This window comes from Amia ocellicauda, chromosome 23, assembly GCF_036373705.1.
Source record: "Amia ocellicauda isolate fAmiCal2 chromosome 23, fAmiCal2.hap1, whole genome shotgun sequence".
Lineage (NCBI taxonomy): Eukaryota > Metazoa > Chordata > Actinopteri > Amiiformes > Amiidae > Amia > Amia ocellicauda.
Window position 1 is genome coordinate 17,278,963 of NC_089872.1, and position 25,097 is coordinate 17,304,059.

The 25,097-nt window shown below is 37.8% G+C and overlaps 2 protein-coding genes across 8 annotated transcripts in view; one reads left to right on the forward strand and one right to left on the reverse strand.

Annotated features, from left to right (window-relative positions):
* Positions 1–14,424, reverse strand: part of myom2b (myomesin 2b) — a 39,775-nt gene extending 25,351 nt beyond the window's left edge. For 6 of the 7 annotated variants that reach the window (XM_066696796.1, XM_066696797.1, XM_066696795.1 and 3 more), the window contains exons 1-14: positions 14,346–14,424; positions 12,002–12,132; positions 11,634–11,726; positions 9,381–9,516; positions 9,025–9,182; positions 8,052–8,144; positions 5,826–5,914; positions 5,672–5,722; positions 4,135–4,299; positions 2,757–2,918; positions 2,138–2,279; positions 1,687–1,886; positions 1,527–1,580; positions 414–541 (exon numbers count right to left, since the gene is read on the reverse strand). In XM_066696796.1, coding sequence (XP_066552893.1) covers positions 414–541; positions 1,527–1,580; positions 1,687–1,886; positions 2,138–2,279; positions 2,757–2,918; positions 4,135–4,299; positions 5,672–5,722; positions 5,826–5,914; positions 8,052–8,144; positions 9,025–9,182; positions 9,381–9,516; positions 11,634–11,726; positions 12,002–12,108 — 1,578 coding nt within the window. In that variant the 5' untranslated portion in view covers positions 12,109–12,132; positions 14,346–14,424. The remainder of the gene's footprint in view (positions 1–413; positions 542–1,526; positions 1,581–1,686; positions 1,887–2,137; positions 2,280–2,756; positions 2,919–4,134; positions 4,300–5,671; positions 5,723–5,825; positions 5,915–8,051; positions 8,145–9,024; positions 9,183–9,380; positions 9,517–11,633; positions 11,727–12,001; positions 12,133–14,345) is intronic. The other variant, XM_066696792.1, reaches the window with a different exon arrangement.
* A 1,804-nt stretch (positions 14,425–16,228) lies between these two features.
* On the forward strand, positions 16,229–23,725 carry rnaset2 (ribonuclease T2). Its single transcript, XM_066696701.1, has 10 exons — positions 16,229–16,451; positions 16,995–17,092; positions 17,455–17,509; positions 18,095–18,147; positions 18,691–18,748; positions 19,297–19,361; positions 19,908–20,021; positions 20,306–20,351; positions 21,214–21,288; positions 21,795–23,725. Exons 2-10 carry the CDS (start codon positions 17,013–17,015, stop codon positions 21,993–21,995), a joined length of 747 nt encoding a protein of 248 aa, XP_066552798.1. The 5' UTR covers positions 16,229–16,451; positions 16,995–17,012; the 3' UTR covers positions 21,996–23,725.
* The last annotated feature ends 1,372 nt before the right edge of the window (positions 23,726–25,097 follow it).

Sequence of the window (25,097 nt, forward strand, 5' to 3'; positions counted from 1 at the left end):
TGCATTTGAATATGTCATACAAAACTGTCAAGCAATGGCTATTATATTTTTTATCAATTAAGAAAATGCATATTAAAATAGAGATCAGAGGGGACAGGACACAAGCATTAGCTAACCGTGACTCAAGAAATATTACTTCCCATATTTCACCCCTGTATTTGTTTACATTGTGTTTTAAAGCATTATCTTAGATATGTTCTTGAATTGACATTAAAATGTATCATAATAACAGAGATGGTTCACAATATATGTATTTACTGCAAAGATATTTTTACAAATTAACACTTGACAGTTATTTTGTTCAAAGTTATTTTGGAAAGGAAGCTCACTTTTGCCGAACCACACTTGATGCTAAGCAGTGTAAAGTAAAGTGCAGATCTGTAAGGCGGGACTTAAAGAAGAATGTAAAACACCTTCTCAATGTAGTACATCAAGGGCTCTCTACCGCGAGGAACAGGCGGCTCCCAGCTGAGCACAACATATGTTCGGTTTGTCTCTGATGCGTGCACGTTGGTGGGAGGTCCAGGGATCTTTACATCACCTGCGAAACATGACAGAGAATTAATACCAGTACATAACACAACTCTAGGGTGGTTATCACTCTTTATAATGGACAGTAAAGAAGTTTAATTTAGAGCACTCTCTCAATTCAATACACACAAACACACATATATTGTTTGAAGGTTAAGCACTGCATCATGTCTGTAGAACTGTGCGTATATATAACACGCTTTAAACTCATGCAACAAATGGCCCCCAGGCAATTCATTTATTTACATATATTTTAAAAAATCCCACAGATGGTTGCAAGTTAGCCTTCTGACGAGATCCTCATCAAAAACTAATCAGCACCTTAGATGAAGCCTAATTATAGACTGCATAATGAGAGCTAATTATCAAGGGGGAAAAAAACACCACCACCGCCACCACCAACAATCATACTCCGAGAGGAATTATATTCTGATAACGTATGGCAGAAATGTGGGGTACAGTATATGTTTAACTTTTACAATGGTATCTGAAATACCTGGCAGACATTCCGAGTCTCATCTATTCCAGTTTCATTTGCATTTGCGGCTGTGCGAGCTACACAAGTCAGAGTTGTGTTTGAGCGATTCAGCTAGATGATGCTTGTGCCTGTATGATCGCCTTGGGGATGTTTCTTTAACACGTAAATGTTTTAAGACAAAATCTGTTTTTTTTGCAGGATAAACTAACCTTAAATATAATATTTTTTTTCCATTCTCTGCTAAATGTCTGTAATGAGCCTCTGCTTTGTTTTAATCAAGGACAGATACAGTATAAATAGCTATTATAAATTGATTGTATTCAGTTTTTGATTACCTCATTATAATTCATGTTTTCATCTAGCCATAGAGAAATCCATTCCTCAGAGACGTCATCCTGGATATAATAGACTAACATTAAATATTGTAGCCTGTTCAGCAAATTAGTGTATCCAACGGTGGCTTAATTGAGTACACATAATTAAACACACACACAAAATTGTATAAATCACACACTACCTTCAAGGTCGTCCTGATAGATCACAATTTGTTTCCCTCTCTCCAGCTGAATGACTGTAACGGCAAATAAACACACGTATGAGTATCTGTGCAGATTTCAGAATCGCTTCTCGTAATTGTGTTACTTACTCACACAGTGTCAGTCAGACACGGCGTTTACCTTGCAGTCTCTCCAGATCTGCAGGATCCAGGGCAGCGATGGCATTGGACACCCTGGAAGGCCGGCTGACCCCAGACTTGTTCACGGCCCTGACGCGGAAGATGTAAGAGTGGCCTTCAAACAAACCGTGCACGGGGTATTTGCAGATTTTAATGGGGGAATCGTTGCACTGAATCCAGTTTTCAGTCCCGACTTCACATCTTTACAAGAACAAGAACAAGGATAATTAGCTGAAAACTGAAAAGAAAAACTGTTTTTGGTTAATATTTGTGTCAGTGTTGTAGTCCTATCCATGTCTTCTAACATTTCCAGTACATTCATATTTTATTGGTGCTCAGCTGCATGCTTTGTAGAAAAATGTATTTTCCCTCAATAATTAGATTTTTTATTTAACTTTCTTTATGCACACTAAAAATGTGATGCGTCTGGAAAATAAAACTGTAAAAATTGCCTGTCAACAAAGTATCCAATAATGGGGCTCTCGCTGGTAATATTGGGAGGCTTCCAGGACACAATGACATAATCTCTGTTGGCATCGTGGATTTTTATATCCATGGGGGCTCCTGGCGCTCCGGTGACTGAAACCGGGGCATCTGTAACAAAGAAAATAAAAATGCTGTTTCATCACAATGCTGTCTGTTCTATTATGTACTTCAATAGCATCTCATATAAGCTTTTTTGTTTTTGTATATTTCTGCCTGGTGTAAAAACACTTTGTAACCATTAAAACATATAAATTGGGTGTCAGCTAGTAGGATAACTGAAGAGGATCACTGGATAGGAGAAGAAAAGGTTGGAGAACTAATTAGTAATATTTACATCTAATATAATTCTATGTGAATTTTTTTTTTACGTACTGGTATGGGCAGACCAATTAGTGGTTAAGGCACTATTTTGTATTTTAGCTGAAACCCAAAATACTGACTCAATGTTTGCCCTTTGCTTGATTTTATAGAACAATTTGATGAACTGTAAACAAACAGCGATCTTTTATTGTTGGTGCAAGAGAGAAAATAAAGATGTAATTTAAAACAGTCTGCACTGGTTCCAGTAGAAGTGTGACTGCATACCACTGACGAAGATGTACGCGCTGTGCTCGGTGGTTCCTCCTCTAGTGACCATGCGCAAGGTGTACAAGCCCTCGTCGTCCTTGTTCAGGTGCGTCAGGGTCAGCCTGGCCATCCCGCCCCCACACTTAATCTCAGCCCACTGGGATTCCTTGATACGAACATCTGCAAAATGCATCTTTTTTTATTTGCTGTATAGAGGAACAAGGGGTCACTCAACTATCTGAGATGTTACCTTATAATATGTGAATACTTCTTTGAACTGATGTCAACTTAACAGATTCGTCAATCAAAGTGAAATATATATATATAAGATAACCTTGTTTTATCAATGTTACCCTGGTGGTATTATATATTTTCATTAAAAGTTACTTGAGAATCAATACTCTATATTTACTAATATTGTAACATGAACCCTGGGGATAACTGTATTGATGTAAAATGTCCCTTGAGTACCTTCAGTGTGTGTCAGTATTATTCACACAGGGTTGAGAAAGTAATATCCACCGTGCACTAGTTTGATTACATTTCTGCTAATGCACAACAATTCACATCACTTTCATGCAGACATGTTGTAAGTCTCAATGATCGCAATCATAGGCCTTGTGTTAAAATAAAAATACATATAGAAATAATAAAATGGGGAAGTACTACTCTCCTGGAGTAAATTAATAAAATATTCACTAGCGGAAGCACAAAGCTCCACAGAAAGCCACTTTGCTCTGGTCTTTGGGGATTGTCAAGGTGTTTTTGTTCTTCTACCGTTTTCACAAGGAGGAAATTATTTTGATCTTCCTCTACCTGACAGTATGGGATTATAACACTTAAAAAAGATAATTGGGTTACATGTCTAATTACCAGGTATTTGTATGGTAAGCCCACATTATTCTTGTCTGTCTTCCCTGTGGTTTAAGATAAATTAGGCACGGGAAATGACAGGCCTCAGGCAATTAATGAGTTGTTTAAATGGGCTTTTGTTACAGGTTAAGCAAACACACGCACAATTCAGAATATCACACAGAAACGACTGCCTTGGTGGCTGGGAGCACCGAGGAACGAATATCTAAAAGACCTTTGGGACTTTGACATTTACATTAAATTGTATGTTTATCTGTGGTGCAATGAGACAGGAAGCACGAGGGTTGCATCGGTGTGGGACTAGAATAAACGGAGAACTCTTTATTGTCGTAGATGAGTTGTGTTTATAAAAAAAATATTAAAAATATAAAAACAAAACCATTGCCTTTTTAGTCCTGGTGGTGATTTTATGACTCATAGACAAAAATCCACTATGGTGTATCAATGGAATATTGTTACAATCTCTATTTTACTGCCCAAAAAGAGCTGTACATTTACAACCAAAGGTTAGGAGGAGTCTTACCATCTCGGTACCACTGGGCGTCAGGCTGCAGGTTGGCCAGGTCGGGTGTAATAACCATCTTACAAACAAGACTGAGAGTTTCTCCTTCAGTCCCAAAGGTCACATCAAACTTGTCCAGGAAGGAGATGTCAATCTTAGTGAAATGGATGTCAGGCATCAGAGGGACTATCAGAATAAAGAGCAGGATTATTATTCAGGACTTGTAATTGAAAGGAAATGGATGACATTGTATTTATAGAGAAAAACACGTATGATGTCTAATGAGAAATTAATAGTATAGTGATATTGAAACTGTTAGAAGATAAACTCAAGAACAGGTTTGCATCAGCTATAAACAATTATAAACCTTATAAAAAGACAGCCCTGGTCTGTAAATGATTTCTGAGATCTATATCTCAATGGATCATCAAGGTCACAGTGTTAATCCTCCATAGGTTTCAAACCCAGAAAACGCATTAATGTGTGAAGAAAAGAAACGCAATTACAGCAATACATTCCGGAGACATATGTGAAAAAGCCGTTCTATCTTCCATCATGACACAAGTAATCCATACACACATGGAATAAATGAGAATATTTTTGGTTTAAATTAGCTGTTCATATCTGTTTTTATTTGAGTTCATGACCTTCTCTCTCTTTGACTTATTTGATTTCTCAGCTAGAACTGTGTATTCTTTATTATTACCCTCACAGCAGAGGCGTTTTGTTCACGCAATGTCAGACCCTGTTCTGCCATTTGTTTTTATGTACATAAATTTAAACATGCAACTGGGTCCTTTCATACACATTTAATAGGAGTGGTAACATCTGTGATAAGACTGAAATGGGTTCATTAATTCACTATAAAACTGGAGAAGTTCAGTGCTGAAATGTTTTTAATGAAACTTAAAGAAAGCTCAAACTTGAAACTGCAGCCCTTGGTGCTCAATTAAACATCTTGCTCTCTACAGTTGCTAGATTGTTTGGTGAGTTTTGCAGCAGATTTGTAGAGATGATATGACCTAGAAAAGTATTATAACAAAGGTATAGACTGGTTGAAAAAGCCACGTAACAGGCATAATCATTGACACAAAGAAAAACTGACATTACATTACATGGCACAACTTAAATGTTTAAAATCAATTAAGTAATTTTGTAAATTGGCATATTTAATAAGTTTAACTCTTATGATACGATGCTGAACTAAAACAAGGCTTTGAAAGCAGCGTTTTCTAATCGTAAACGTCCCATACATTTGAACATTCACAATTAAAATCACGAGAAATTTTATCTACTACAAACTTTGCGTCCCATTGTTGGCTATTGTCACTGATGTTGCAGTATTTTTGTGTCACTGAAAAAGAGTAACCAATCCATCTGACCCTAATGATCTTAACAGAATTGTCCGGGCTATTTCCAAAAGCTACTGGCCACCTTCCAAGACTACACAGTTACCCACTTGTTATCGAGTCTTAATGATGGAATGACACGGTTATTTGTGGCTCCTAATCTGAAGTGTGGCCGGTCCCGTAGCAGCACTGAGTCGGAAAGTACTTACTCTGAATCGGGAGCAACACCGAGTGATAGGGCTCGTCCTCCCCTCTGAACTCTGCGAGACAGAGGACAATTTTCAGCAAAAACAGACACATTGGTCACAGTTCCACATCATTAATATGACACTGAACTGCTAGAAATCGACAGGAGAGACTCACTCTTCACTATGACAGCAGCCGCGGATGTGGCCTGTCCGTGGCTGTTAGTCACCACTGCGGTGTACTGAGCGGTATCGTGAATGTCACACCTGAGGAAAAACATAGGTATCAACACCGTGACCGATTCTGTGGACTGTCATAAGATTTTCCAGGGTGTTTTGATTATACAGGGATAGGAAATAGGCATCGAGAAGTGATGCACGGTGACCACCCCGGTTTAAAACTGTAACAAGAAATGGTTCAAATGCACGGAGAAATAATAATTTAATTGTGTTCGCTCTGCAGAACTAGGCGCCATTTTGAGAGGTGTTATTTAATATACGTCCAGAAATAATACAAATTGGAGTGCTCTTGCAAGATGTTTCCCCTTTTTGAATAGCTAACAAAACACTTATCTGAATAATGAAGCAACGACAGTAGGCCTTGTATCATAACGCAGTCGCTTTCCTGTGAAGATTTTTAACCAACAAGCACACAAGGAAGTTCTGTAATTTCACAATATCATAAAAAAATAACCCACGTGGATTGAGCCAAAAAAATCTAAAAGGTGCCGATGACATTGTGGTGACACTGATCGTGTTTAAATTGCTTGTTCGTTGTAAACATGTTCAGGAGTGGCGGGAGGTCGACATGAAAGGCAGAAATCTTGATCTGCAAGAAGATCAGAAGTGAGAATTCATGGAAGGAATGCCAGTTGGCCTATATCCTCAATGCACTATTTTAGGGCAAGTCTTAATCCCTTTAGTCCTTCACATTTAAACTATACTTTAACCACGGTCCACACTTGATTTTTTTTTCTACTTTTCAGTATCCGTTGAATTTCTAACACCAGTAAACTGAGGGGTGGGGGGAAAAAAAGCAAAGAAAAAGCCAAGCTTCATGGAGCAGGGCTAGAAAGAGCTTCGGTACAGTTTTACCAGCTGACCCAAAGACAAAGTGGCGGCCAGGAGATTCCGAGCTGCTTTAAGAAGTAAGTGTATCAGATGACATGGAGCTCAGCACTTTGGTATGAACAGCTGAGGAGTCTTGAGGCGGAGGTCTAATGGAAACCATTTTCTGTACTAAATTGGAAAAGCTCACTTCTTCCCATGCCATTCATAAGCTTCTGATACTGACACTTCCAGCAAGTTTCCATTAGCGGCTGCACCGGGAAAAAGTGCGGTTGAAATCTTTTTACATTTATAGGTGACGACAGGAGTTCATCTCAAGCTCAAATGTTGTGTCACAAGCCACGTGACCAATTATCAATCCGATTTGAATGGTGCCAAGATTATTGGAGAATATGAACTGTTATTGGCATCCGTGTTGCCGTACAATGGCGCTGACATCAGGACGTTTACAATAGACACTAACCCTACCCCTCAAGGAAAATGAAGAGCAAGTGTGCTTCTAACATGAACTAGAATAGGCACACTGACATTAAGTAAAGGAAAGAACCTCTAAATGTATCTAATTCACTAAGATCTAAATGGTCTACTTCTAAGCCATGAGATATAAGAGGAAAACTGTTCAAATTGAACATGTATATTCCTCACATTTTCCTCTGAAAATTGTCAGTGCATTAAGCTGATTAAGGTAGCTTTGTATTACAGAAAGAGAAAAAAAGAATAAATGAGTAAAAATACCCCCGCGTATATCATTGCATGGCAGGAGACCCATCACACGCAGAATTCCACCGCAGGGGAAGCAAAATTATCCGTTTTCAAATTGCTTTTTTGGACAGGGGATTATTATATCTGGTTATTGGTGCCGATATTATAAGTAAGCAAGGGGTCTGAGAGGTGTTATCAAAATAGTCATCCCATTCACAGGCCTTTCAGACATATTTCCCTGTTGCGGAGAAAAAGCCATTTCCACATAATTGAACAGGAAGCAATTACTTTTTAAGGAATAGTAAGTGAATGAAAGACAAATCTATAAAAGGTGGAAAAAGAAACTAAATAAAAGTATGAATTATTAAACAGCAGGGTGTTGTATGTTAAAATGAACCTTTGTAAGACAAGAAATAATAGTAGGACACTATTCCAATATAGAAAAATACTTAATTTAAAAGAGCAGATGTAGTAATAGCATCTGAATAGCTTCCATTATACAGTACCAAACATAAGCACTTGTATTTTATATGTCTGAATGGAGCCAAATACACGTCTTGTGGTTGTATGTTATCAGTTCAGGTATGCAAGGGACAAAGATGGAACGAAGCCCATTCAGATTGAAACTCCATACCTGTAGATTTCCAGGCTGTGGACTCCATACTTGTCCTCCACTCTGTACTTTCCCGGGACACTCACCGTATCAATGATGACATCATCTTTATACCTGTGAAATCCAGTAACACGTCAGTGACATGACGTCCAAACAGCGGGCACCCGGTGTCAGTTGGGTTTACAGCACATTTATTTACATGGAAGTGAAATCAATTCACGCTGAAACAGGCTACGCCCGCCTGATAGTGCCCTCGTGAACCGAACCTTCTTAAATGTATTATTTTTTTGTTAAAATCCTGTCCTTCGGGGCCCTTGTTCAATACCATCACCTCAACATTGAAGATCAGAGATTTAGTCACATGTTTTAGACGGCTGAGGCGGGAGATCAGGAGAAAGGTTGACCCTACATCACTCTTCCTCCATGTAAGACCATGACAAGATGGACTTGATGAAGGTGCAATTTAGCTTTTATTTGCCAGATGTCAACAAAATAATCATTGTGACCTTCTGAGTGACACTGATGGTCATTATCAAGATTAAAGTGTCGTCTACTGTGCTCTGAGTTTCTACTTCACTTGCTATGTACCAGTTTAATGATGTATATTTGTTTGCCTTGTAACCAAGACACGGTTAGTGTGTGTGTGTGTGTGCAAACAAAGTGCTTGTGACATATTTTGTATTTTCAGGTTTATCTCTTATTCAAAATAATTAAATACATAATGACATCCTACATTATGATAATCTACCCACCTACATATCACAATTATTCAAGGTCTTAAAGTATTAAATAGTTGTAAAATCAAATCTTTATTATATTGAAATGTCTATTGGAAACATTCAAATAATTATGTTCACACTTTCTCACTTACTACGATAGTTAGGTGTTAGGCTCATGAGGCTCCCAAGTTCTAGACATTATTTAAAAAATGTGTACCTTGTAGCTCATCTAAAAGATAAATGATTTCATTCAGACTCTACGGAGGGAAGATTACCATTTCACCACAGGGTTGGGGTATCCATCAACAGTGCAGAAGAGCTTCACTGGAGTCTTTTCCCAGACAGTGTGAGATCTCAGTCTCACAAGAAATTCAGGCGCACGGACCATTGACAGCTCGTGAATGTGCCTCTCCCGTGCCATCTTCTCCTGTACCTGTGTGGAGCCAGAACACACACGTCAAAGGGGCGAGTACGGACATCGACAGCAGTGCAGTACAAACAGTGCGAGAGCAATAAGAGGCTTGGGCAATATGAGATTGCTGTCAAATTCTGAATGAAGGAGCTTTTCATCCGATACATTTTTTTAAATAAAGTAGTACTGTACAGGAGAAACAAAAAAAAGGCCCATTACTATTCTTTGGACAGAGAGCTTGTCCACTTGTTGTCGAGTGGCGTGTCTAGCCTGGTGAATCTCATTCTCCAAAACGGACAACTCATTGCTGAAATGGACCACTCTGCGCTGGTACTCTTCTTGATTCTCTGCAGACCTGCAATGGAGAGAACAGAGCCCAACGTGACGCTGTCCATAAACACACACAAACTACTGTCTGCTGTCTGAAAAAACATATACTTCATGCGAGTTTATAATCTTTCTGGCCCAAACACTAATAATGCACATTCTAAGTTGAATCAGTGTGTCCTGGAGTAACATTCATCACATTATAACTAAAGTAGAAAGCAATATTGTACGCAGGTGTGACGGATTTGTGGGTCTCTGCATGTAAAAGTACAAGTGGGAGCTTGGAACAAGGTCTGTTTGTTTTACCACTGAGAAATAAAGGAAGCAGATGCTGGATATGGCAGATGTGTTCCAGAAAAGCAGGACTGGTTTTATTTTGTTGTTTATATACAGACAAATAAAGAGAACATAACATCTGTTTAGAATGCATAATTATTTTTAGATTACCAACACTGCATGTTATAATAAATATTATTATTATTATTACTTTTGCTAATACAGTTCCCTTGGCTGAGCAGCTGCACTGCAGAGAATTACATTGGAGAGAAATTATAATCGCGTGGTATGTCTTACTGTGTAGTTACCCGTTCTATTTACATAATTTATTGTCTTAATGGTTTAATAACTAGGTTCTCTGTGATGTTCTGACCAGATTACTGTACTCCTTTTTCTTCCAAACGAGACTCGGCACCTGTTTTTCACACACAAGCCTAATTCCCAGTCATTATGTGTTTTCCTTTTGTCTCAGTGGTTTCACAGCCACTGCTACACTGAATAAACAAAGCAAAGCAGGGGACAATACAGTATACGGTATTATAATTGTTTATCATAAATTAATGGCGATCAGTTGCCTGCATGCACAGCTCCCTTTGGTTTATGAGTCAACGTATGAATTGTGAAATATGACATAACTCTAATATCACAGGCCACTATCATTTAGACTAAGCACTGAGTCAAACAATTAAGTGGATGTTGCAATCAAAAGCAGGGAAGTCAACTCCGGTCTTCTAAAGCTCCAGCACATTTTATATGTCACTCTAAATTAGGCTTCTCCCCACAGAACTTCACACCCGTTCAGGTGTTTTTGTGTTGTTGTTGTTGTTCTTTCCTGGGCTTGGTTTTAATGCACTTGTCTTAAGTCATCAGAAAAGGAGTTTGGCAGTGCAGGTCTGTAGTATGCTGACCTTCAGGACCCGGGCACATCGTGTAATCTTTGGGTTAGGATCATTACCACTCACTCCATAGGTTGAAATGTCATGAGGTAGGCAGAGGAGTATCATATATATATCGTATATGTGCATGTATCATATGAAGAGAAATCCTCAACTGCTGGTTCCTCTAATATCACAAACAGAAACACAGGTCCTATTTCTCAAGGAGATTTCTATTCTAATAAAAAATAAAAATAAACAATCTGCAGCAAATTATTATTACAGTAAATGTGATTTTTTTCCTGTAAGCCTCCAGTTAAGTGCTCTCCAGCTCTGATCCAGGAGAGATCGAGCATTTTCTCTTTTCTTTCCAACTGATGTCTCAATTTCTAAATTGAACCAGTTACTGGCTTAATTAGCCACTGACTGACGAGACCTATTAAACCTGAAGGACTGCCATTTTCTAGGACTATGATTTGAGGTCACTGCTCTATTTAAACATTTTGAAAGGCAATTTAAGAAAAAAACATTCAAAGCTACGGGAAAGGGAAAGTGATGAACACATGTATTTAAGAGCTCGCACTGATTTCTTACAAGTTTAATAACTTTCCGTCTAATGGTTTCATCGATCTATGACTCATGTTGTGCTTTATCAACCAGCATTACCACTGTCCATATCATGTCCATGCACTATAAATGTTTAAAGCACCTCAGAGCAAATAAAAGACAGGATTTCTGCTTTTTTTTTTTTAATGTGTGTTTGTTTTATTAAAAATATATGGAATTTAACAAGAATACTCCCTTATTCAGACCATTAATGTGACTTACTCTACTGTCAGTACCGCAGGGAAAATAATCTGCTTATCTTGACTGCGTGTACTGTAGGCACATCAGCCTAGTTTGGCTACTGTATTAATTTACATATTCTTAAAATAGACCAACATATGGTATTAAGCGCTACCCTCAGTGAAGTGAAGATTTTGCAGACACCAACCTGGTCCTAAAAGGTGGCACAGTGTAGGTTGATTCTGCCTCCTCTGCAGCTTGATGCCGTTTGGAATGGGCACTTAGCCTTGACTTAGAAGCCCTGGGAAGAAATACAGGATTAATGTGTGTTTTCCGATCGAGTGCTGAAGAAAAAGTGCAAATAAATACTGAAGAATTACCACAAAGAAACCTGTATAGCTTTCAAAAGGTATACAGGCGGTTTTTTTAAGCCTTCAACTTAAACCTATCAAATTTGGAATCTCGTTTTTTCATCTTTTAAATTAATTTAATAGTACAAGTGGAATGCTCCTTAAGAAAAAAAGTCCAATCAACTTTTGACAACCCTTCCGGTGGTGCTTCTGTAACAGACACTACCTTGAGGTCGAATACTCTTGGACCACATATCTGGTTTGACTGCTGCGGTAATCCTGGTCAAAATGCTTGTGCTTCTTCTGGTAAAATGGTACAACCCTTGTCGCCATCGTGGACAAACCTCAGCAGACCTGCTAAAGAGACAGAGAAAAATAATAATAATAATTTAAACATATAGATAGATAGAATTTAAGACATTTCAAGATACAAGAATTAATACAATACAAACAATTCACTCCTAGCTTGTGATGAAAACATTATACAAATCCATTCATAACTCTTTTTTGTTTGGCATCATTTGGTTAGGTACTAAAAGTTATTTTGTCTATCATACAAATGTAATCAGAAATATGTATTCCACCATATAAATATGATGATTTTTGAAATTTTGAGCCACCCACTAACAGAAAACGTATGTACAGAGTTGTAATTTAGTATTAAAGGATGGGTCACAGTTTTTATTTAATCCAGGCCCTAGAGAGAAAACTGAGATACCTGCAAAATCCAAATTACTAAATTGTTCCCTATCATGTTATTTCTGTTATTTACTTCTGACAATAACTGACAACCACGATTGGGTTTCTAATTTGCTAATCTCAGGTTGTGTGATTGATTTGGTTTAGGCCAATTTCACGATGTGTTGACAAACACATACCTACACATACTAAAGAAGGAAAAGGATCTTCTGTAAGTGATGCATGTGTGTTAGTTACACACAGCCATGGCAGGATACATAATGACAGCACTTGTGTTCACAGTTCTTTTTGTTTCAGAACTAAGATGTACAACTTTTTCTGTGAAACTGAATTGTAATTTAACCAGATAACATCCCAAAAATGATGTATGGCTTTGTTGGATTATTTTGCTGTATTCTGGACCCTTAAGGTGCTTCTCCCTTTAAAAAACAATCAGTCTGGCACTTAGTCTTTCTTCTCTGTTCGTCTCCCTATGAGTTTGTCGTCACCTATGTTCCTGTATCTTGGCTTAGCAAAAAAGCAAATAGCTACCACCTGTTTTCACACAATAACACAATAGTACACAATAAATGTAACATAATTGTATAGGAACAAAGAACATGTCAAGGTTAATGACAATAATATAGACTCTACCACAGGTGTTTCAATATTATAACCAATTCAATCAAATAGGAAGAGATTTCTATTATTGTTGCAATTATATGTTATTGTGATTCAAATTAAGCACTGCTTTTAAACAGACGGCTTCAATCATCTATACAAGATTTTTTACACCTCTTTAAACTTCATTACAGTTTCCATCATAAACATTTGAGCGGGGTCAATATCAGTTCAGGTTTTTCTTTGGAGAAAGATTTGTAAGGGTCTATCTTCAGCAGAGGTATTCTGAACGGCTTAAGAAGTCGCATCATAAATGTCAACCCCAAGTCACATTCCTCCCAATTAAGCAGCATAGCTCACAGCGCAGAATATATACGCCCCCCAGCCCACCCCTCCCGGATTCAAGAATAACAAGCATAGCTCATTAAAGATCGTGTTTCCAATTAAACAAATTACATTTTAAGAGTAATTTAAATAATTTATTTTAAAACTTTCCAGCAGAAAACAGAAACAGGAAAAGAATTGCAGCTGTTAAATTCGGATGCATATATTCATGTATTTACTTAATCTGCTAATGCATTCCCATACTCTAGAGAGTTTACTCAGAGAATGCACATTTGGAAATGCAGGATTAACAAGCAGAATTAAAGGATTACCAAAATGTCACAAGTGGCAAGAAATATGTACTGTCACTAGCAATATAGATATGTACATAAACAAAATGTGCACAGCTGCCTTTAAATGCTTATTCAATTTTATTTACATGGATGTTTCTTATATTGAGAAAAGAAATAATAACTTAATCTGCATAAGTTGTGTAATTTTACCAATGCATAAAGCAGTTGCTGTACAGAACACATGATCACCTTGCTACACACTGAGTTTCTTCAAATTATATTCATGAAATCAGATGGTATTATTTTGCTAAAATTGCATCCCATTCAAATATGCTTAACAGACACTTCAGCAGTGCATTTTTTCCTCCTTCTTCTCCTTGCCCTTTCAATCAGATAGAAACAAACATTTTATATTGATACTATTGGTGTTTTAAATAAATACATAAGTACATAAACAATAATAATTCCTTAGGTGTCCTTTATACACAACTTCCCCCCTGAGTGTTAAACCCCTTTCCAACAAGTTGTATTAGCTTCTGCAAGTGAATGACTATACCTATATATACCTATATTTACATCAACCCCACCTGCAGGGAGCTGGTTCCTGTCCCTACAAGATGCAATAATAAAATAGCAAAAGCAGGACCAACTTACCCAGAGAGAATAAAGGATTGCAGAGCAGAGTGGAGATCAGCTCAGCCCGCTGGGAGTCACTTGCTGATGAAAACTAAAATATTATCCCCCAGTACAGGAATGCTCCCCCTCTCCCATCCATTTATGGATAGGCAGGGGACTATATATAGAATTTACCTCAATCACAACAATGTTGGGATTCATTATTTTAGATCAATTTGTATGAAATGAATGGTAAACGTATGGAGACAGAATTCTTCACTTGTAAGTGTTTTTCTTGTTTGTTTGTTAGTTTTGTCTACCCAAGAGGATGTTAAGTATGCAAAGATTATTATTGCGAGGGGAAACTGAGCAGAGGCACAGTCAAAGTGCATGAATTCATATCAAAAGATGAACGTCTCACATTGTTCTCAGACACCTGCCTTTAATGTTTTCGGGTCCATATAAATGAGTGCTGTAAAACGAGCAGCCCTGGGGCGTCTTCAGTCTTAATTGCATGTGGGCAATTAACATTTCTGCTCTGATTTCACCTTGACCAGGTGTCAACACATCGGGAGCAACGGGAGCATGGTGTTTACATAAAGGGCAGTTAGGTTTAATTGAAAGTAATTCTCCCAAGAGGGGTTTTAACACTGTTACTTCCCCCAAACCTTTTTAGGTTTCTTGAGGCACCTTGCTGCCCTAGCCCTAACTCCTGCCAAAGGCTATTTTTAACAAGAGATTAGATTTGCAGCAACCATAGTGAGAGATGGGCTCCTGAGTGCATAGCTCTTCACAGCCTTTAAGAGCCTTTGCTTATCAATGCATAAATAACAATAATAATAAAAAATAATCCCCATAGCTGAAACTCGATTAAATGAGTTAATTCCCACGTTTCATATGTCTCTCCTTCTGCAGCCGAGCATGCTGACTTCAGTACATCTGTGTAGTGTATTATGTTACAGCTCGTCTTGCCAAGTCGTCAGAGGATCCAGACTAGGGCTCTTCATGTTATATCCTACTGTAAACTACAGTATTTTACACACTCAGATTATATTACTTTCTTTATTATCAGCAGTTTTTTTTCCCCCATATCCACAACTGTATTATCTGCAAAGCAAAACTAAACTTTGTGTGCCTAAATTAATACTTTTAATATATTTAATACTTTGTACCCCTTTTTACACTTTGTCGCTGTGAATCGATGCCACAGACACAGATCCGTCTTTAGCTGAATAGCATATGCAGGCCCTTTTTTTTTAATCCCCTATTCATGAATAATCGGGGTTTAATTGATTCGCTTTGTGGTCAATGGCTGGATTTTGTCTGGTTGAGACCCATCTTTTGAAGAGACAATCAGGGTTTACATGCGTCCTTTTACTTAAATACAGCCTTTCCCATCTGTGACTGCTTTGTGAAATTGATTAAATAGCATTTTATTTGTGCATTGACGAATGTATGGTTACGGACGATTGCATAATAATGCTCCGCACAGCATTTAGTCTGCAGCCACTATAATGCGAAATAAATGTGTTTCTTTCTTGATCTTTGATTTAAATGATATCAAAAGTAGCCAACAGCTGCAGTATCCCTTAAGCATGGATGAAGCCTCGTTTCCATACTGTTACAACACACACTGTACATGTGCATACATTTTAAACACAATATATAAAAGCACGGTTGGGGATTTAAACGAGTGGACACTCATTCGTCTCATATTATAACTTTGCGACACTATATCCGCTTAAAAAGAAATCACGTGACTGTGTTGTACCTTGTCCTTATCACATGACTAGAGGTCACGTTCGGGTAGCGCAGACGCCCGCAGGTCTGCGCGGATTGACCAATAGGAGCGTCGGGATTCTGCAGACCTGCGCAGACCTGCGACAATGTGAGCTGCACGAACGGGAAACGGTATCAGGGAGACGCACCGCCTACAACAACAACCGAAGTGTGTGTGGGAGCACAGCTGCACTTTAGTCCAGTAGACAGAGGTTGTCGTTGAAGTTTCGCAGGCTGATCAATATCGTAATCAAATATACGTGCAAGAAACCGAGCTAATTAAAAACCTGGACAACGAAGCAAAATAAGTCCCTTGTTAGTCATCGAGCGAATTCAGGTGGAGAAAACTTCGCACAGTTCTTTCAGGTACGTAGCTTTGTCTTCCGCGCATGTGTGATCCGTGTCTTTGTGTATGCTGATGCTGGGAAATGCATCAGTCCCAGTTCCTGGATAAGCAGCTCGATTCACAGTTATTTTACAAAGTAACACTGTATCTCCCTACTACAATGCAATGCAATAATACAAAATGAACACATGCATATGATTTAATTTCATCCTGGTTTGGAGATTGAAAAAAAATGCAGGAAAGTCTCTCTCCAACAACTGCAGGCGAAGGGAATCTGATCAATGGGAATGTGTAATGTTGTGCATTGCAATATCTCAATTTCACATTAAATAATCGGGTAATTGTAATATAATCACAAACCAATGGGTACAGATGAATGAACGACACTGCAGTACAAAACCGATAATATTGCAACTCACGTCTTTCATGGACTTTGTGGGAACGTAGTTGACTATTAAAAGTGCATTATGTGAGAATAAATATGCATTTGTCTCATGCTGCTGATATGTGCAAAGGTCTTAAACAACAATGTTTTCCACTGGATTGTTGCTTTGGATGCACAGGGATCCTCTGTCTGGACAATGAAGTCTCTGGCCTTGGTGGCGCTGCTGTGTGTCAGCCATGCACTGGTGGTTGCATCCTATCAACTATCCCAGAAAGGGTAATTATTTTAATCATTAGCTATGACTTATGGATTTTTTGTAAATGGCTGAGAACTGGGCTTTCCTAGTGGATGTTTTCCGTGAATCAGCATGGTGATAACTTTGTTCTGCTTTAAAGTTTCACATGATGTGTTAGTCATGGCTGGAGGCATGGAGGCACCAGGGAACAAAACCAAAAACATGGTATTACTTTAACACATCCGTTTATAACTGTTGTGCAAGAATAAGAGACAAGTTGTCAAAACAGCTCGAGCTGGCCAATATTCATTCTGCTTTTGTTTATTGTACCAACTTCTCTCTACTTCTGCATTTCCCTATTCAAATGTTGTTTTTTTATCATATTTTAATACTTTTGTTTCAGACAGGGGTGGACACATCTGATTCTGACTCATCACTGGCCACAGACTCTTTGTTCTGTAAGCATATTTCATGTTTTGCAGAAGGCACACCCTTACCACACTGTGACCACACACATACAGGAAGGAACTGAAATGCTGATTAGCTGCATTGGTCTTTGCATGTAACACTTTTTCATACATAGTGCTCAGGATGGAAATACGAAATGGTGATGTTTATTCTCACCATTTTCCTATGTTTGGTCAAAATTCAGTATCTATTGCAAACCTCCTCCTTCATCATCAAGGCTTCCTTTATTAATCCAGTAACAAATGCACATCAGGACACGATACTGGACACGTGTCATTCAATCTAGGGTTTGTTTTAATCATGACTGGATAAAGATACATGAATCAAGTGACTCACTTTGCTGCTGTTCTCAAAATGCAGTGCGGTGGTGTTGACCATAATCTAGTTTAATCTAATAAAAGATTATACAAGGCATGCACAGTTCAGCATTGTAGTAGATAAGTAGCCTTAAACTGCATGTAGGAGTTCACTGGGACATCTAAAGGATTTGTGCTTCATGTTCTAATAACCAACAATGGTGACTTTAATTCTGCCTCTGTGTATTATTTATTTTCTTTGTTGTTGTTCTTTTGTAGATGGAGCATGTTACCTGTCATGGGTTTGATTATTGGACCTTACATGGACTCTGGTAAGGTCCACAGTTATGTGATTTGTAGTTAGACTGTAAATATGTATTTTTATACCATTGCCACGGAATGTACTGTGTGGTATTAAAGTATTTGGGAGTGCATCATGTTTTAATCTGCTTTTGCAAGACCAGTTAACAATTCCTCAAATATTTCTTCAAAGATATCTGCTGCAATTCAATCAACACACCAGTGCATGTGAATAGAATGACTAATTGAGATGATTGATAATCTCCCAATTCATTGAATCAATAAGTGGTTTAATTCAGCAGACTACATGACTACCTTGCACTGGGAGGATTGAAGTGCAGCCTAAGAAAGTTATAATATACTGTTATTACTTGTCTTTCAACAGTTGCCATTCATCATAAACAAGAGCACCTTAGAAACATCACAAATACAGTACATTTATTGCTCAAGTCAATTGCAATGTACTATATTCTGTATATATTATTGTATTAGAATGATTTATTCTTCTTTGTGAGCATTATTTATTTTGGATCCATAGTAATAGTTAACCTAAATACTGTCCTCTGTTTCCACAGGCCGGATAAAACGGACATGTGTAATTCTTCGTGGCATTTCAATGCCAGCAACATAGAGGTATCCCTTCTAATACATTCAGTCAACATGTTCACCATCAACTGATGAGTAATAGTCACCACATGATCAAAACAAGAATAATCAAATTACTATAACCAGATTATACAATTATTAGATTATGCAAAATGTGAAATGTAAAAAGCAAAAACAAAATTGCACATCGAGTTATGCACTTCATGTGTATGTGTATCTATACCCGATCTCGTGGGCTATGATGACTCGCAGTAGAGATGCTCGCTCATTGTGGCCAGTTGTGGCTATGCTGGCTTGTCACACAGTAGCGTGCATCTGTTCATTAATCAAGAGGACAATATGATTTCACACGACACTCTTTCCAGAGTCCCACTTACATGGGTTCTGATAAATTATAGTTTTCCACACTGCAGTTTTCACTATACACTCTGAATATGCCAGCTAGTCTTATAAGTATACTGCATTGTGCTAATGTGTATAACAGCAGTTTAAATATTTACTTTGCAAAACTCACTTTCTTAATTACACTTGCTTGCTTAAACATCTAAGTCCTATATCTTTTACATTTGTGTCAGGACTTACTACCAACAATGAAAAAGTGGTGGCCTGATTTACTGCACAGCGGCTCCACAAAATTCTGGTAGGTTTCCTTTCAATTACATGAAATGAACCAACACGGTGAATTACAGCCCCTGACATGACGGCATATAACTGGATACAATACTTAACTGTTGTGAAACATTAGAAGGCCTGGTCACAATGGTTGTGTAGCCCATGGAGAGACACAATTTAGGGCTGTAAACTTAGTCCAGTAGACAAAATTACTTAAACTGGAGACCATTGGTGACTGGAAAAGGGTTGCCAAAAGATATCCAGGGTGAATGGATCAAAATCTGTTTCTTGAACAATGTGGAAATTTGTTCACAGACCATGTGAGGAATGCTTGACAAATTAGGTTACACAATTCATGTCATGCCTAGAACCACAATAAGAGTTACAGAATCAGACTGGCCTTCCTGATCTTGAATGCAATTTAGTGTTTGTGCCATGAAATATAAGAATAACTGCATAATAGGATTCGCAGTTTTTTATATGCCTTTGTTTGCTTTGACACTTAACGACCTGTAATGCATTCACACATGGACTTGCTAAAGATAAGCACGGAGAATGATGTTGTCTTTTCTAGGAAGCATGAATGGGATAAACATGGAACGTGTGCCGCTGTTCTAGAGACCCTGAACTCTCAGCATAAATACTTCAGCAAGGCGCTCGAACTGTACAAGAAAGTGGACCTGGATGGGTATGTTATCACAATTACAAAAGTGCAAAACTCCTGTGGCTGGCGAGCTCTCGTTAAGTCAAAGCCTGAGACTGCTGTTTTGTCATTATATTTCGTCACTTCTGATCTAATTAATGCAAGTGGGGCTTTGATCGGACCAGTTGCAATATAATAAAACAGTGCAGTTAATGTTTCCTTCAGCTGATAATTAACACATAGATGCATAATAATTGAGCTGTTCTTTTGAGAGGATTGCTTCTGTTTTATGGAATTGAAATTTAGTCGTTTTATTGATCTCTTTCCAGAATTCTAAAGAAGTTCAACATATTGCCGTCGACAACATATTACAAGGTGAGTAATCGCCATGCTCGACTTGTAAAACAACAAGTAAAATACTGTTTTATTTGGTAAAGTACAACAACAAGGTGAAGACGAACAAGATGCGACCTGTATAAAACCAATGTCGAACTAAAGAATCACATTTTCGATGGGTGATTGCACCACCAGGGGGGCGAGGGACGGGATTGAGGCCAGCAGAGGAACTGGACGCATAGCAGGGTTATATGTAGGGGCAGGGGATTAAGGACTGGAAGATGGGCGAAGGCGCTGAATCTTAAATTGGACGCACATAAAGATGGGTAGCTTGTGGAGAAGTTAAAAGCTGAAAAAAGTACATCTTGAACGTGCTCAATATCATAATATTTATGTTTTTTCTATTGGATTTTGATTTAATATTGACGCCTGGCAATGTTTGACCTTCTCTGGAGGTCACTGTGATTAGAATAGTTTCCTCCGATCTTCAAACAATCAAGGACTCGTTCTGATTCGTGAATACATTTCTGTATAAGATTCTTTCAAGTAAAATAATTTTTGCTGTGTGAAATTGCACAGAAAAAAAAAAATCTTCAAGACTTCAGGGAGGCTTAAATGTATATTTAGCAGAAAAAAGCCAGATGTCTGGTTAGCAGCAAACATCTGCTCTAGGAGTAAATATCAGTTCTAATGATTCTCAGCTCGGCATTATCGGGAACCAACACTGGGTTGTGTATTGCTGTAACACATTTATCAGTGATTTCCTATCTAGAGGGTTTTAACAAAGTATGCAAGATGTTTTGGTTTGTTGGAAATGTGTAAATGTTTCACACCTGTAAAAAAAAAAAAAAAAAAAAAAGATCCAGTGTCTTTCTGTGTTGACTGTGTTTTTCTATTTCAGCTGGATGATATTAAGGGAGCCATTACCAATTTTTACAATGTAAAACCAAAGATCCAGTGTGTTGTTCCATCACGGGTAGGTCTGTCTTTTACTTCAGGAATGAACGATTAATCGCACTGAACTGACCTTTTTTTTTTTTTTTTAATTGAATCACAGTTTTGTGATTTTAATTTGAAGTAATTTCACATTTTACAAAGGTTTTTACATAAATGTACACCCAATACAGATAGTGCAATTGATAAAACATGTATTTTTAAAGCAATAACAGGACATCAACTAGACCATCCGTATGTGCCTCGGATGCTGTGGGAAATGTTATTTTCTTTGAAGAAAGCAGGGAATAGTGTATCATATCATGTAGCATTGTTACATCCTGTGAGAGTTTCCCAGAGGTCAGGCAATAAGTAAATACAGGTGTGCTTCTATCTTTTATCTGGCTTATGGTGCGAAGTTTTCTTGGACTTTCAGAAAGTGTCTGCTTTTGTAGATCAATAAATATAATCTCAGACAGAGAGCTGTGATCACATCAGAACATAAAGAAAACAGCCAGCTCCTTAAAGTGTACTCTGTTTTATTCACAGGGGGAGGATGTACAAACGCTGGGTCAAATTGAAATCTGCTTTGACAAAGAATTTCAATTAACGGACTGTGTGGAGTACAGCCAGGAGCTCCCCCACGACAATAATGAGATTCTAACCTTTGATATTTCTGCGTCCTCAGGATTCTCGGTCTGTGTCGACTCGATGCAGGTGTACTATCCTCCCACAGAAACCAGACATTAGTTGTTTACACATGAACTCCTCTTATTAGCCTCATCACAATCTCAAAATAGTGTTTTTGTTTGTTTTATGAAAACTACAAAGGGACCGGTAGAGAGGGCTTTAGCACAGGGTTTGCAAGGAAAAATTACCTGGATGATTAAAGAGTAGACAAACCAAAAAGAAACAAATACCAGTGTGAATGATTTATAAGAGGTATGGACCAGTCCTTTATATAACTCAGGGGGTGCAGTATCTTTGCTGAAACCCAGTCTAAATGTAAACAGACTGACTTTGATTTGAGTCTAATTGCAGTTTGTGTAGACACATTCAGACTTCAGGGTAGTTTTAATTTAAAAAATAATAATAAGTCAAGGAAGTGATTGGCTCAGAATTTGATTTGTGTGAAAGGGTATCTACTAAATCTAGGCATGGGTATGGCACACTATTTCGTTGTAATATTGCAATACTAAACAATGCACCACTGCTGTGTTGATGGCAGTTTTAAATACTGCCCCCTGGGTTGAAGTTAATGAGAAATGGTTTCAATCATTCGCTTATTCGATTAGTTCTGGTATTTCTGTGAACACTAGTCTAGTCTGTCTAAAACAGCACTGGGTAGTGCAAGAATGGTGCTAATCTGGGCCTGAAACCAGTTGTTCATGTAGTTCTGGTCCATTCATTACCGCTGAGAACCAGTGCGTGTTTTGCTTCCAGCACAGAAATCCCACAATTGGTTTAAATATTAAAGTAAATACATCTAATAATTGGTATGACTCATAGCTCAGCTGTGCTGTATTTATGTGCCAATAATTGTAGTTTTATAATTGATGAACTTGAAATTAGTGTTCTTCCATTTAAATCAAACACAGCCAGGGCATTATCTTTGCTATCCTAAGGCCAGCTGTAATGCAATTTAGCAAGCAGTGCTAAACATTAATAGATTGGTTCATACAAAACACATTTGTGCTTTTTACTAATGTAATTTACAGTTATTTTGGTTTTGAGGGGTTTATGGAGGGGGAGTTGGGTCACTTAATTTTTCATGTTGAATAGTAATGGTGTTTTGAATTAAATATTCCATGTTTTATAGATTTTTTTTTTTTTCATCATAATGTATCCTCTTTTGTATCCTCAGTCAGTGGTCTTCAGTCATCCTTTGTGACATGAGTAATGGCATCTTTAGACTTTATAATATGTGCCCAGAATGCGGCGAGGAACACATTATATTCTCCGCAGTGCAATAAAGGGTCTGTGTTCCCTCTCAGGAATTAAATTCAGTTTAGTCTTCCTATCTGGCATTGAACGTAGTGTAGGACCAGTGTGGTGTGGGTACAAAATAATAATGACACTCTGTCATGTATGAACTAATAAAGCGTGTTGTTGATTTAACATTCTTGGAAAATTAACTGCATTAGGTCATCCATTCTAGGTCCTAGTGCACAATTATGTTAACTACAGACGAGAAAATGTAACCTTAAACACTAACGATTTTAGATGTTTCTAGCAGGAACATACGTTTAGCACATTGTGATGTGTTTGACGAGTAGGGTGTTTCTTTTTTCTTTTTTTCTACAAACAGGGATTGTGTGCAACCTTAAATAAAATACTATGTGTACAAGATATTTACAGAAATAGTATGGGTGTGAGATTTCTCATCTGTTGTACAATGCTTTGTTATTTCAATGTTTGGGGGCGGGGGGGGAAACTACTTTATACTGAAGTTTGTGCAATAAAATACTTTTCAGACCTTCTACTGTTTGAGTCTCAATGAATTGCATTTTCCATTTGCCTTGGTGTGAATCTATTCATGAAAGCATCGCAAACAGTTTGAAACTTTAATCTCGTGAACTCGGTTAATGGTTCATATCATCAATGTTTAATCAGGACTTATAATTAAGGATTTAGTTAGTAAAGGTTCGCCTTTTTGAATTCATAAATCCAAATGATATAGAAATATCCAAATTAAGTTGTGTCCAATTGTTAGAACCATTTGCATAGATATATCTTGTGACAAAATACATTAAATTACTGGAAATCAAGTCGATATTGTACTGATATTAGTCTGATATTCTCAGAGAACAGAAACTTATGTGAACCTGGGATCTATAATTACAAGTATATACCACATGGTGGCAGCAGATCCTAACAGACTAACAGGCAAACACTTGTTCCTGCATTCCTACACAACACTTAATCTCAATACGTACAGTTTATAATGTGTATCTGTATGTACTTTCACCAGATCAAAAGAGCTGATTGATGTTGTAAGAAAGGACCACTCTAAATAAATAATCCACTTTATTTGCTTTGAAATAGTTGTTTATGTAGAACAGGTACTCGTGGAATAGAAACCACTGACCTGTTATGAACTGTACTTTTCTATATTTAAATAAATGGAAACAGGAACTACAATGCTTTGTTTTAACTCAAGTCTCCGTATTCTAATGTTGAAAATGACAATAGTAGCCAAATCAAAGATATTTTCCCGAACAGCGCTCCATGTTTGTTTCCCTCATGCCTGTTTTAATCGCAATATTTACAAGAAGACTCCCCAAACAAATGAAGTCACATAGTTGATTCCTTGTGTTATGTTAGGTACTCTGGGCAAGACTCCTGCTCTCCTGAAACCAGGTGTCAAGCCCAGTTCATGAAAGAGTGGCTTGGTGTTTTCCAGGGCTCTGGTCTCTGGCACAGCAGAGGGTTCAATCTATTCTGTAATTTGTCAAAGCCTGTGAGGATTTTTGACTTTCAGCAGCTAGTGTAAAACAAACCAGCCTCACATGAACCCAGGCTATTCAAGGCAAAGGGGCTCAACTGTCGTGATTCAGAACAGATGGTTGAAGTGATGGCAGGATTCCACTCCAAATGAAAAACACACTGTCAATATTCATTTTTTTGTGCCACACACAGACAACAAAACAGATCTGTACCTGAAGCATTCACAGAAACCTCTCTAGCCCTGCAGATTGGCTTGCTTATCAAATGTACAATTTTCTGTTTCAATTAAATGTACCCTTTATCTCCATATGAGAAAAACAATGTTTATTTTGTAATATAACATTGACATAAGTGGATATCGACCATGGAAGCAATACATACATTTGATAGGGACAGGTTTATTTT